Here is a 12,994-nt window from a genome sequence, read left to right on the forward strand (position 1 = left end):
TTGACCATTGACTCAAAACCTAACTGAAGTTTCCTCGAAGATTTCAAACCAAAGCCTGGCCTAATCTACATCTAAGCCCATCTTGAGCCCAACCTGATCCCTCTAGGGCAAGGCTTGGGCTAATTTTTGAAGCATGAGCCTAGCCCATGGGCTAGCTTGAGCCCGGTTGGAGGATTAAAGCCCAAAAATGTCCATAAACATTAAAAATGGAATGAAAAGAAATCCATAATGAAATGGGATTTAGACTCTTGTAAAAACTGGAAAATTTGAGATACCAAGTTACCAACTATCGAGTCAAAATTTTTATTATTTTTATTTATAAACATCAGAACTGGCTTCGGGCTGGGCTGCTCAAACCCGGCCGGATGGCCTGTCTGGGCCTAGCTAAGGACAGCTTGATCAAGGCCCGAACCCCAACCAAGAGGGCTCGAGCCCAGCTTGTCTACACGCCTATGCTCTATCCCGATATAGAAAAATTGAAAGCCCATCCCATATAACATGAATAATAGTATAATACCCAAAAATGCTGGAATTTCAAAACTCAACCGAGTCAACTCAGATGTGCCAAGCCAACGAGTCAACACAGCCAATGCATGACTCGTTCTTTTTTTATTGCTGACTCAGTGTCCTTTGTTTTTATCGGTCTGAATCAGTATATAGCCAAATTTCTCAATCTCATAGTTTTTGAATTTGATCTTCACACATCCACATGGATTCACTCAGAGTCTCAGCTGCAGTAAGACTGCAAGACCCATTTCTGATGTGAAGGTAAAACCCTAATTTCTTTCTCAACTACACACACAAGCTATGCACAGCACATACTTAGGCTCAACTATAACTCTTAGGAGTAAAGGGTCTCTCTTTTTTTCCTTCGATGATCATTCTTACTTGTTCAATGAAAGATTTGATAGAACCCCATTAACATCATCATCATCATGTTGTGCTTGCTGTGGTGCTAATTTTATCCACGGGGTGCCCATAAACCCTGGTTTCTTGTATGGGTTAAGGCAGTCCACTTTAATTCAATGGGCTCCTTCTAGGAGGTTGATATTGGGTGCTGGGGACAGGTATTATTGCCGGCTTCCAGATCGAGGTTGTTATGAGGTGTGTTGCACTCTCAAGGAAAGGAGTGGCAATGGGGGAGGTGGGAGGAGGAGAAGGGGGAAAATTGAGTGTATGGTTTCGGAGGGGAAGAGTGGAAGATGTCATTTGGGTGGTGAGGCTGATGCCGAGGCAGTGCTCAACTTGTTGAGTGAGGAAGTGAGTGAGAGATGTTATGGTGCTAGAGAGACACATGGGAGTTCGTATGAAAGAGTGCGAGCGGAGAAGAGAGGCGATTTGGGTAATGAATGTTACAGGAGAAAGAAGAAAAATGTTGGGTTGGGTTCTTTGGAGTGCAGTTCAAAGCGTGAATCTCAGTCAATTATAGTTGGGTCAAGGGAAGAGGGTCATAGAAGGAGAGAGGAAAAGGAAGCTTCTGTGAGAATTGAAAATCGGGGGCTACGGAAAGAAGGTTCTAGTTGTTCATCTTATTACTCACTTTCATCTTTGGGTGACTCTGAGAGCAACACGGGCGATATTGAAGGCAACCAAGAAGCTCCGGTTAAGCATAGGGGAATTGTGAGAGAATCATCAAGTGGGTATAAGAAGGATTCATGGAAGACTGAAGAGGGTAATGTTGACAGTGAAGTGGTGGAGAAGTTTGAGAAGCAAAGAGATGAGGCAGAAGGATATGGGGAAGTTGCCAAATGGGGAAATACTTCAGTGGGGTCTTATGTGGTGGGGAGTGGTGTTGAGTGGGAGAGGAGAAAGAAGTCCGAGAAGAAGCTTGCTGAAGTATCAATCGAGCGAACTGAATCTATGGAGGAAACCTCAGAAATGGATTCAAAAGTATCACAGATCCATGAAAGCGGTTTTGGAAAGTCTTCTGGCTACCGCAAGCAATTCCATGGCAGGGGAGAGAAGTTGACTGTGGCAGGGAATTTAGACGAGGAAACAAGAAAGCAATATGGTCAGAAAGGTAAACTTGTCATTGGACAGTCAGAGTCTGGAAGAAAATACCAAAGGCTAACTGAATCGTCAGAAGTCCAGGGTAGTGATGTTGAAAGAACTTCTGGATCTCAGAAGCAATTCAGTGGCAGTGAAGAAAATGTAACCACTGCTAAGAATTTGGTCCAGGGAAGAGGAGAAGAACATGGTAAAAAAGATGCCCATATCACTGTCCAAGACAAATTAAAAAGAAACTCTCAGCAGTTCAGTGAAACATCGAGGACTCAAGAGGTAGATGTCAGAAATACCTCCACTTCTCTGAGGCAGTCAGGAACCACAATGAAGAACTGGAATGAAAATTCAACTTCATTCCTGGGCTCGGTTCAGGAGACAAAAGGGCAACAGCACCAAACAGGCGAATGGATCACTGGAGGAATTAACTCTAGAAGAAATTTTCAACAATTCACCGAGATCTCAGATATTCATGATAGTGATATCCGTAACAATAGCATTTCACAGACACAATATGAAACTAGAATGAACAAGCAGGAAGGAAATTGGAACTTGGTTTCCAGTTCACATCCAGAAGCAAAAGAGCAGCACTTGCAAACAGATAAAACAACTATTAGGAGAAATGAGTCCAGAAAAGGATACCAAGATGCCACAAGCATGTCAGTGGTTCATGCTAGTACTACTGAAACAGGTGCCAACCCTCAAAGGACTTCTGAAAAGAGAGTGAGCAATCAAGAAGTTAATTTGACGTCAGTTGTGAAATCAGTTGAGGAAACGAGAGAAAGATATTATCAAGCTGATGAAAGATTGGTGCAAACTAGATCAAGAGAAGAGGTTGAAAAGCCTTCTAAACAATTGCATTTTATTGAGTCTGCACCAGGGGATTCCTCCAGTTCCCAAGCATCTCTGAATTTGGTAGCCCAGGCTAGAGTGCAACAAATTGCTGCAGAGGAAAGAGATAAGACAAGTTCACAGGCAACATTGAAGCCTCCACCATTTCAGTCGGTAGAAAGAGGTCCACTGCATGTGGAACTGACTTCTGGCTTTGCAGCTCAAGAGGTTTCTGGTGAAACTCCAGAAAGTGGCTTTAGTGCCTCATCTACACTCCCTCCAACGAGAAGTCCAACTTGGCAGCGGGAACCACATGGTGAAGCTAGAAGAGGTGAAACTTATGGGGAGCCTCTGAATGTTGCCCCTGGAGATGTATTGGCTTCAGCTGATCGTTTAGAGAAATCCTCCATGCACTTTGTGGGAGAGTTTGTTGAGAAGGTAAGGCATGATGTGTTCACATCTGAAATCCAAAAAGAGAGAGTTTCTGAAGCAAATTTGCTGTACAAAGGTGAGGTCCCTGAGAAACATAAGCAAAAGGGTTCGAGTCATTATGGTTCTGAAAACTTGCAGTTGAAGGAGCATGACTCAAGGCGTTCATCTGGGGCTTCTGGAACAAAGGGGCCTTCTGACGAAATGTGGGATGTAGCAAATCCTTCTCTTCAGGAACCTCCCAAGACAGAAGCAGAAGAGGGCACTACAACAACTGGGACTGCCATCGTAAGGAGAACTGGAAGGTCCTTTTGGAGTGTCATTGCAGACATAGTCCGAATGCGGTGGGTCTCACATTCTGAAACCCATAATTCAGCCATGAAGTCGGGTGGAAGGAGTTCATCAAATGAGTCTGCTGGCAGTGATGCATGGTTTTCTGGTCGTGAGCCAGATGAGCACAATGACGAGAATGCAAAAAGGGAAAAAAGAAGCGTGCAACAAGAATCCATATCTAATGATCAGCCTCAACTGGGAAAAACTCCCACTCTAAATCAAGGAGAAGGGTCTCAAGCAACAAGCACAAAGGACCAAAAAAAGCATGCTGAACTGGACATGCCATCTTCTAGTATTTTAGAAAGTGGCTTAGTGCTCAAAAGCAATTCCTCTGCATCTGGGAAGGAAAGTCTTGGTTGGTATGAAAATGCAGAGAGTTTTCAAGGTTCCCCTTCAAGCTCTGCAGTAGTGGAATCAGCGTTACCAACACCCGGTAGGGACATAAGAAGATCTCCCACTGTGGAAGAAATCTCAAGTAGTACTAAACCTGTTGGATCTGGAAGTGGCTCAATGGAGGGGATGGATCAAAAAGCTGATGTACCATTGACTGAAATGTCAGGGACTGAGGGGAAAGATGGGGAGTTGAAAAGGAGAAAACTTCAAAGGAACAAGCAGGTATTGAAAGATCAATTTGATGAATGGGAAGAGGCATATGTACTTGAGAATGAGCAGCGTAAGATTGATGAAATGTTCATGAGGGAAGCATTGTTGGAAGCCAAAAAGGCTGCCAATGCTTGGGAGGTGCCTGTTGGGGCTGTGCTGGTACAGCATGGCAAAATTATCGCCCGTGGATGTAACCGGTAAGTTTTACCAGTTCAGACTTCTATTATCTTATTTGGATACTTGCTTGGAGTGATTTATACCATGTATATTTCAGAGTGGAAGAGTTAAGGGACTCAACTGCCCATGCAGAAATGATTTGTATACGGGAGGCTTCAAACCTACTCCGGACATGGAGGCTTTCGGTAGTATCACCATGTTCTTGGATTCTTTTGTGTTCAATTCAGTTCGATATTTTTACTTGATGACCTTTTGATTATTTTAAAGTGCCATTAGTTGTGTGTAATTTGGTCCCTATTCCCTATATGTCTGAAGATGATTCTTAAAGTTTGCACCAGTACTGCTATTATTTTATTATTATTATTATTATTATTGATAGGCACCAGTAGTGCTATTATATATTCATCTTTTAGGCAAGTAGATTGCTAACGAGTACCAAATAACTGATCTCTATATAAGGTTTCTGAACCCCAAATGGAACTGAACTCAGCACTCAGTATTGGTAGCTATAGCTCCTTGAAAACTTAAAAGCAGGATATTTAACTGCTTGGTTGGACAAGGTAGAGATGGGAGGTAGTGCTGATTTAGAAGCAATACAGACAAATGGTTAGGTTGACTAGTGAATGTCCAGGAAATATTTTTATCATACTTGCATTTAAAATCCTTGGAACTATAAATTATTATTTGGAGAAAAAAAGGAAAAATCATTTATTGGAAAGAAGATCTATAATATTATTATTTTAGGCAACAATACCCATAAAAGAAAAAAAAAAAATATTTTAGGCAACAAAGTTTGATGCATGAAAATTGATCTGTAGGTAAGTAGTGGCTTTAGCCAAATACATCCTCCAAGTAATTAAAGTATTAAACCAGCAGGCAGTCAATACCTATCCATTTTTGAAACACATTAGTTAATACTGAAGTTGTTTTTCACTTGTACAGGACCTGGATTTGAAAGTAGAAATGGTTTAAAAAGCTGGGTCCTTGAATTTGAAAATACTGGTGGATCAGTCTGGGATTTTGCAAGTCCCTATTGTTGGTTTAAATTCAATTTTTGTTTCATAGTTAGTTTCTGACTCCCTGCTGAAAGATGGAACATGCAAACAAGCCTATATGAACATAAGTTGTATATCTGTTATAAAAAACATAATTTGTATAAGAAACTTATGAAATAAAGTTCTCAATGATCATAAATAAAAGTAGTTGGACCGTATATTTCCTAGTTACTGGTGATCATTATCAGCTATTGCACTGCAGTTATCACTATAATGATTATTATCAGCTATTGCAGCACTTTTTTGGCATATATTGCTGTATTGAAACCTATTGTTTCAATATCCACTATAACTTGAACAATGGTAGTTATTTGAAACATAGAGGAGACTAATTAGATTAAATGCATGCCTTTACTTCTTTTAGCATATTGAAGTTTTGATGCTTTCCCAAAAAGTCATTTATGCTCCTTTCAACCTAATATTCCATTTTTCTTACTGGGAAAAAATACAAAAAAGAAAAACTTAGCATTCCATTTTTTTTCCTCCTTTCAGGAGACTACACTTTATGTAACACTCGAACCATGTCCTATGTGTGCTGGAGCAATACTACAAGCTAGAATTGACACCCTTGTGTGGGGAGCTCCCAATAAACTTCTTGGGGCTGATGGCAGCTGGATTAGGTGAGCAGTATTTGTGCTTGTCATTATATAGATCATTTTCATTGCATTTACCTGAAAAGTCACTTTAAACCTGGGCCTGTGATTATTAGTGGCACTAGAAGTTGGTCCTGTCTATCTGGGATTCATGAATAAGGACAGCTGGTAGTCTTCAGATGTCTATGTTTAAACTACTGCAATAAAAAACCAGACTGGTATTTGAGCCAGAAAGGCTTGTGATCTGGTCTTTTTCAGTTGGAGCATTGATTTGATTGGACAGACAGAATTCTAATTGAGTTTGTAAAATCATGGACATGTATCAGTGGCAATAACTCAGTAAAAAGGCGCTTATATCCCAGGTTTAGGGTACACTTGCCATGCATTTTAATTTTTTGGTATGATGAACTCTTTTAGGTAGCTTTCACGATTAATTTGCTTACCTGTCACAAAAAGAAAAAGAAAAAGAAAAAGAAAAAAAGTAAAAATGAAAAAAAATCAGGTAGGCCACTGTAATTTCACATTTTACCTGATGATGTGATGCATATATGACTTTCAAAATTACAATATACCTAGTTTTTTTTTCATACCTTTTCTTTCCTTAAGGTGGTTGACTAACGGGTTCTTTGTGAAACTGGCCAGTTCAATTGGTTGAACTGAAATTGAGTAAATGCAATCGTAAACTAATCAAAACAGCATTGAATTGAAAATACTGGTAGAAACAAGCTGATTTCAATTTAATTCATAGAGTGGAGTATTCTTTTTCTTCTGATCTTGTTAGTAACTGAAATTTTGAATATGACACGACTCATTGTGGGAAAAGAGAAGAAATTCTCTGAGGTTGATAATCCCTTAAATGCTGACATGTAGCCCACATTTTGCAGACTTTTTCCTAATGGGGGTGAAGGTGGAAGTGGCTCAGAACTGACAGATAAAACACAAGCTCCAGCCCACCCATTCCACCCAAAGATGACAATTCGGCGTGGGGTATTGGCATCAGAATGTTCAGATGCAATGCAGCAGTTCTTCCAACTCAGGAGAAAGCAGAAGGAGAAGAAACCAGATATGCCCGCCCCACCTTCATGCTTGCCCATTTCAAATCATCCTTCTAAGTTCATGACTAAGATGCATGGCATCTTCCACATGTTCTGTTTATAAGGAATGGGACATGGCCCATCTGTTTCTTCAAGCTTGTAAAACCATGTTGCTACATGTATCTAATTTTTTGTATCACTATCTATTTGTATTTCACAGGTTCAGAAAAAGCTCTTAAGTGACAGTTTCGGCGAATGCGAAAGATTAGAGATCGATACTATGGAATAATAGGATGACAAATTTTAGAAAGAAGTGTGATTGCCTTGAAGGAATTGTAAACAGAGATCATCTCTGTTTTGTGACTGAAGGTTACTGCATTTAGTATTTGAGATATACTGAAACTGTGCGAGTATAAACCTATTTTTTGAGACTGGGCAGAAAGAATAACATTAAAACTTAACCACATTCAGCCACAAGATTGAAGATTGATTGCATCAAACCTAAAGCTAAATTGGGTTTTGTGGTGGAAGGCCTTTTGTAATCAGACAAGACATTGAAAGTATTGAAAGAAAAAGTAGCGGTAGGGGGTAGTAAATTAGTAATAATGTATAGGTGCTCTCTACCAACCAAGCTGAGGCGGCTACCTGAGTGAAAGTAAAGAATTACCAGAAGAGAGGAGTATGCATCTGTTTTAGCCTTAAATTTGATTGGTACAGTGCACCAATGATTAGGTCCTATGTTATGATAAACATCCACATCCATCCATTGGTGGGTGGATTTTGTTAGCATTACATTTTGTATCCCATGCCTCTCATTTCACTCCATTTCTCATCTACACCTCTTTTGCCATATGTAACATGAGACACCCTTTTTTTTCTCTTTTTGTTTTCTTTAATCAATTAGAGAAGAATTGGTTTATAATTGTGCAATCCAGATTACTGTTTAGAACAGGCTGTTCATGGTTATCATTATTTTGTGGGGTTGGGGGTGGGTGTTCAGAAGAACTTTATTAACTTGGTTCAATTGGGGCTCTGAGATATGGCTCCAAGTCCTCAAGACCTTGACCATGATAATTGGGCCACCCAAAGTTCAAGCTGGAAAGTCCATTTAGAAACAATTTTGCTAATGGAAACCTCACGCTGTCATATCATTAGAAGAGATGTACCAATCACATGAAGACTACATCTCTCCATCCAATATTCACCAAACGTTTTTTATTTCTGAAATTTTGTGCTTCCCAGATCTGTATATAAGCACCAATTCTTCACACCAAAACTCAACAATTCCACAAAATGGCTTCACTGATGTGGGCCTGTGTCTCATCTTGCCTCTTCATTCTTGTAGCCATTGCTAATGCACAAGCACCTGCAGCCTCACCTTCTGTCTTGCCAACTCCCACGCCAGTTGCAGCCACACAGCCACCCTCAACTCCGGTCATACCCGCACCTGCAACCACTCCTGTAGCATCACCCTCTCCTAAAGTTTCGCCAGCTTCGAGCCCCACTGTCCCACCCCCTCAAGTTCCACCACCACCAAATCCACCAGTCTCAGCTCCAGTGCAACCACCAGTGCTACCATCGCCACCTGTTGCTTCACCTCCACCTCTGCCACCTTCCATACCACCACCACAGGTATCCCCAGCACCAGTCCAAGCACCACCACTGCCAGCACCAGCGCCCCCACCCCCAGTGCCCCCACCCCCCGTGCCAGCACCAGCGACCCCACCACCAGCGCCAGCACCAGCGCCTCCACCACCAGCGCCAGCACCAGTACCTGTACCTCCAACCCCAGCTCCAGCACCAGTACCAGTGCCCCCAGCCCCAGTCCCAGCACCAATTAGCGAGCCACCGGCACCTGCACCAGCCCCTACCAAGCACAAGCACAGGAGAAGGAGACACAAGCACAAGAAGCATCATCATCATGCACCAGCACCTGCACCAGTTACCCCAAGCCCCCCCGCACCACCTACAGTCCCTGAGGCTGAGGAAACGGCACCAGCTCCATCACCAAACTTGGTAATGTGTTCAGTCAGCTAAAATAATTAATTTCTCAACTTCCAGTTTAGTTTCTGAATGAAGCATATGCTTTTGAAAAGACAGAGTAATCAAATATCATCCATCTCATTTGATCATATCAAAATGTTTTAAATGACTTTTTCCTCTTTTTGGCAACAGAATGGAGGAATTGCGCTGTATCAACAGGGAGGTCTTGCAGCAATGTGGGCAAGGACCGCATTAGTTCTTGTTGCTGTGTTTGCTGTTTCGTGCTACAATTTCTAGTGATATTTGTTTTGTGGAGCCATGATTCTATAGCTTTACTTAAAAGGGGTTGGATTGTTTCAAATTTATGTCATAAGATCAATGAATTATTGATAGATGTAGAGAAGAATAAAACGAGAGATTTTGGTGGTTTGGTATATTTTTCTTATTCAATTGTTGCATGGTCAATATATAATAAAATTGAATTTGAACTATACACCATTACAGAGGAAGGGATGTTTTAAGGAAAACCAGAACAGCTCAATGAACTTCAATGTTGCATGTAAAATGGAAAAAGAAAAAATATAGATAACTTAATTGCTGCATTTCAAACTTGATCTGTATTTGAGTCTGCACTGATATTCTCCCGCAAATCATACTCAACCACAAGGCCTAAATTATCAACCAATTTGTGATGCTGAAGACACCCTGCACACTGATGAGAAGAACTGCCTGTTGGTGATGATAGACCAAAGATTTAAAAAATATTTAAAATGAAGGACTATAAACCATCTTGCAGCACAGAAGTAAAATTTGAGTGTCTTTCAAATGTAAACAATGTGAAAACATACCTAATCAAACAGGTTGCTTTGATTGAAGGCATGGTAGGTATAAAGTCACTAGTACAGAAGTTCAAGCATGGCTAAGAAACAATTTTATGTCTATAACAACTATACAAGGATAAATTTTGTTCCTTCATGGTATAACTGGAATAGAACCCTGAGGGGTAGCTCAGTTGGTCCGGCCTTGGGTTTGCCCCCCAATGATCACCAGTTCGAGTCCCCTCAAGGCCACTGGAGGTTTGCCCAATCGTTAATCAGGGCCACGTGGGATTAGTTGAGGTGCGTGTAAGCTGACCCGGACATCCACGGTTATAAAAAAAAAAAACTGGAATAGCATATAGAGATTAAAGACACCTAGTTATAGAGAGAATCTAGTGGTGGAGCAAATGCCAAACAGGGAAAAGAACTATTGCAGAAGCAAACATTAAAGAAAGCAAACTCTAAAGAGTTGAATGGCAATGATAACCAAGCAACCGAACTACATGGAACCAGGCATAAACAGGTCATATCTACAGTATAACATATGTCACGCTTGCTTCTACAGAAGTACGCACTGCACTTGAAAACACAACCAAGCCAAGTTGCAACTTTGAAAATCCAATTGGGTTAAATATTTTATGTTGATTTTATTTTCATCTAAATAAAATCCTAACTTCATCTTATAAAATTTTGACAATTTCATGTTTATATATTCTAAAAATAACTAAATCCCATATTCCATTATCTCTCTATATATATTTTTTTGATAGGCAAACAAAAACTCTGATTAAAGGCGTCCAACAAAATACCCATCATTCCTGTTTACTTTTTGAAGCAATCACTAAAAAAAATGCAATGAAAATTGCATTTGCATCAGGCAGCATTTTCATCTGGCAGCATCCAATCAAGAATCAACTTAAAGGGTTCTCTACAAGGGCACATTTTTATGACAAGTGAAAATCATATTCAAGCAAGGGAAAATTTGACGTTAATGATCAATTCAAATGAATGTTAACTCCTAGGATACACCTTCCCCAACAAGTAGGAATATCAATTCATATTTTCATGAGCAAGTAGAAACCTATCTTTATAAACACATGTAACATGATTCTTCCAATGCATATAATGGATACAAATTACAGTGACAGCTAAACATCCTTGACAAACAAATGAAGAAAAGATGAATTTTAATAACATTATCATCATCAAGAAACGTATCACAGGAAATCCAACATGATAGCAATGACCAGAACAAATACCTGCACAAAAACAGTCCCCCGTTCAAAGGCTAATCGATTTATAAGCCTTTCTGTTCTTTCACCACAAGCATCACAAGTAAATTGCACAATCAAACTTCTTCTTGGGAGTTTTATGTCAATACTTGCTTCCTACATGAAGGAAATGCCAAAGAAGATAGAGATCCCTTCAAGCAATCAGTAAGAAGAAAAATACATAACTTCTAGAGGTTGTATGATCTTACAAGAATTCTTTAATAAAAATAAAAACAAATCATAGAACTTTGAGCATGGTTACTTTTCAGTCATAAAATCGCTTCATCTTCAAATCATTCAAAGCATTCTAGAAGTTCCTGACTTCCCAAACAAGCAAAAGAACCCCAAATTTATCCCACTAAATTAAAAAAATTCCAGAATTATCCATATTTCTAATCATTCCAAGTTATTCAAAATAATAGTAGAATGCAAACCCATCATAATCCTTTTCTTGACATGAATCCGGATTTGATGTTGGAAACACCTACAGCTCTGAATATAAACCATTCTTTCTTCTACATAGAACCATTCACCCTCAAATTCATTCTTGATTTTTCTCCAAACCATTCCCATTCTTGATTTTTTACAAGTCTCTCCTGAATTCAGAAAATTTCAAATTCTGAACAACTACTGACCATTTGAATTTCCAATGGTTCCTGAATCCTGAATTTTTTTATTACAGAATATACAGTTAAATGCTTTCTAAAACCCGGACAGACCAAAACAGTTCAAAACAAATAGATAAATAGAAGAAAGCAAGAAATGAAAGCCCCTACTTGCATTCAGTGCGTAAATTGAAAAAAAAAATGCTTGAGCAATGTCAAAAACCATTGGAAATGAATAAGGCATTGGTGGATTGCAAATGGTTAATGCAAATTAAATGAAAGAAAAATACCAATAATTAATTAAGCTTAAGCTAAAATATTATCATACTGAGCAAGAATCATCAGAAACGGAGTTTGAATGAGAGGAAGATGACACTGAAGGTCCTAATTCCAGGTTCGCTTCAGAATTGCCATCCCGAAACCCAGAAGCAGCCAAAACCCGAAACCCATATTTTGGTGCTACTGTTGTAGTAGGAGAAACCCTCAATCTGAAAATAATATTAAATAAACAAGGGTTCTAATAGTTCGATTTGAAAAGTAAAAGAGCATCAAAACAAAAAACACAAAGAGAAACCCTAGATGGGAATCAAGATTAATGACCTGGAAAATCTGGTCTTGGGTCTGAAGAAGACAGTGGATGGAGCAGGAAGTTCAAGTGTTGTGGTGGTGAAGGACGAGTGGAGAGAAGAAATGGTGGGAAGAGCCCTGCACGTGGTTGCAGCCATTGATGGGGTGTTTACAGTTTGATTCAAATTTTCAAAAAGGCCTTTTTATCAATTTTTTTTGGTGGGAAAAAAACCCTAACCCTAATTCTGTTACCAACCCGAACCCCAAAATACCAACTTTTTTCGTTTGTTAACAACGCTGATACGCGACGACGACGTTTGATTTGCTCCGTTTTGTGGCCAGCGATCGTAAACAAAACCAAGGACGAAAATATGGTGAAATATTTATCGGTAATACAAGTAAAATATCAATCATAAATGAAAAAAAAATAATCATTGAAAATTTGAAGATATATTAGATATATCGATGAAAAATCGATAAAAAATTAAATTATTATAAATAAATTAATTTTAATTATCTTATAATTTATTTTGTATACTAATTAAATATAAAACAAATATAAAATCATAAATAAAATTATGAATATTTTTAAATAAAAATATTTTGTATCAAAATGTACCAATATTTTATAAATAAAAATCATAAATATATTTAAGTAACATAATTAGTAGATTTGTAATAATTTATTTTTAAA

The 12,994-nt window shown here is 39.1% G+C and overlaps 3 protein-coding genes across 4 annotated transcripts; 2 read left to right on the forward strand and 1 right to left on the reverse strand.

Annotated features, from left to right (window-relative positions):
* Positions 1 to 661: 661 nt before the first annotated feature.
* Positions 662 to 7,255, forward strand: LOC100259373 (tRNA(adenine(34)) deaminase, chloroplastic). Its single transcript, XM_010649919.3, has 4 exons — positions 662 to 4,394; positions 4,472 to 4,559; positions 5,922 to 6,049; positions 6,907 to 7,255. The coding sequence occupies exons 1-4, from the start codon at positions 808 to 810 to the stop codon at positions 7,178 to 7,180; spliced, it is 4,077 nt and encodes a 1,358-aa protein (XP_010648221.1). The 5' UTR covers positions 662 to 807; the 3' UTR covers positions 7,181 to 7,255.
* Positions 7,256 to 8,328: 1,073 nt separating this feature from the next.
* On the forward strand, positions 8,329 to 9,530 carry LOC100254256 (lysine-rich arabinogalactan protein 19). The gene is made up of 2 exons (XM_010649914.3): positions 8,329 to 9,072; positions 9,232 to 9,530. The coding sequence occupies exons 1-2, from the start codon at positions 8,350 to 8,352 to the stop codon at positions 9,334 to 9,336; spliced, it is 828 nt and encodes a 275-aa protein (XP_010648216.1). The 5' UTR covers positions 8,329 to 8,349; the 3' UTR covers positions 9,337 to 9,530.
* Positions 9,476 to 12,710, reverse strand: LOC100250970 (mitochondrial protein import protein ZIM17). Of its 2 annotated transcripts, none has more exons than XM_002280557.4 (4): positions 12,334 to 12,710; positions 12,062 to 12,221; positions 11,117 to 11,245; positions 9,476 to 9,751 (listed from the first exon to the last, which is right to left on the reverse strand). In XM_002280557.4, exons 1-4 carry the CDS (start codon positions 12,456 to 12,458, stop codon positions 9,644 to 9,646), a joined length of 522 nt encoding a protein of 173 aa, XP_002280593.1. In that variant the 5' UTR covers positions 12,459 to 12,710; the 3' UTR covers positions 9,476 to 9,643. The 2 variants fall into 2 exon arrangements, with proteins under 2 accessions (XP_002280593.1, XP_019072096.1); XM_019216551.2 differs by having other exon boundaries at positions 9,476 to 9,768; positions 12,334 to 12,650.
* Positions 12,711 to 12,994: the final 284 nt, after the last annotated feature.

Source organism: Vitis vinifera, chromosome 1, assembly GCF_030704535.1.
Source record: "Vitis vinifera cultivar Pinot Noir 40024 chromosome 1, ASM3070453v1".
Classification (NCBI taxonomy): domain Eukaryota; kingdom Viridiplantae; phylum Streptophyta; class Magnoliopsida; order Vitales; family Vitaceae; genus Vitis; species Vitis vinifera.

Excerpts from the sequence above, each read along its gene's own strand:
- LOC100254256 (XM_010649914.3), top strand. The coding sequence starts at position 8,350 with ATGGCTTCACTGATGTGGGCCTGTGTCTCATCTTGCCTCTTCATTCTT. Across the intron at positions 9,073-9,231 it reads CAGCTCCATCACCAAACTTG|AATGGAGGAATTGCGCTGTA; the intron begins GTAATGTGTTCA and ends TTTTGGCAACAG.
- LOC100259373 (XM_010649919.3), top strand. The coding sequence starts at position 808 with ATGCACAGCACATACTTAGGCTCAACTATAACTCTTAGGAGTAAAGGG. Across the intron at positions 4,560-5,921 it reads TCCGGACATGGAGGCTTTCG|GAGACTACACTTTATGTAAC; the intron begins GTAGTATCACCA and ends TCCTCCTTTCAG. Across the intron at positions 6,050-6,906 it reads GCTGATGGCAGCTGGATTAG|ACTTTTTCCTAATGGGGGTG; the intron begins GTGAGCAGTATT and ends CACATTTTGCAG.
- LOC100250970 (XM_002280557.4), bottom strand. The coding sequence starts at position 12,458 with ATGGCTGCAACCACGTGCAGGGCTCTTCCCACCATTTCTTCTCTCCAC. Across the intron at positions 12,222-12,333 it reads CCCAAGACCAGATTTTCCAG|ATTGAGGGTTTCTCCTACTA; the intron begins GTCATTAATCTT and ends TATTATTTTCAG. Across the intron at positions 9,752-11,116 it reads GGGGGACTGTTTTTGTGCAG|TGTGCAGGGTGTCTTCAGCA; the intron begins GTATTTGTTCTG and ends TCTTCTCATCAG.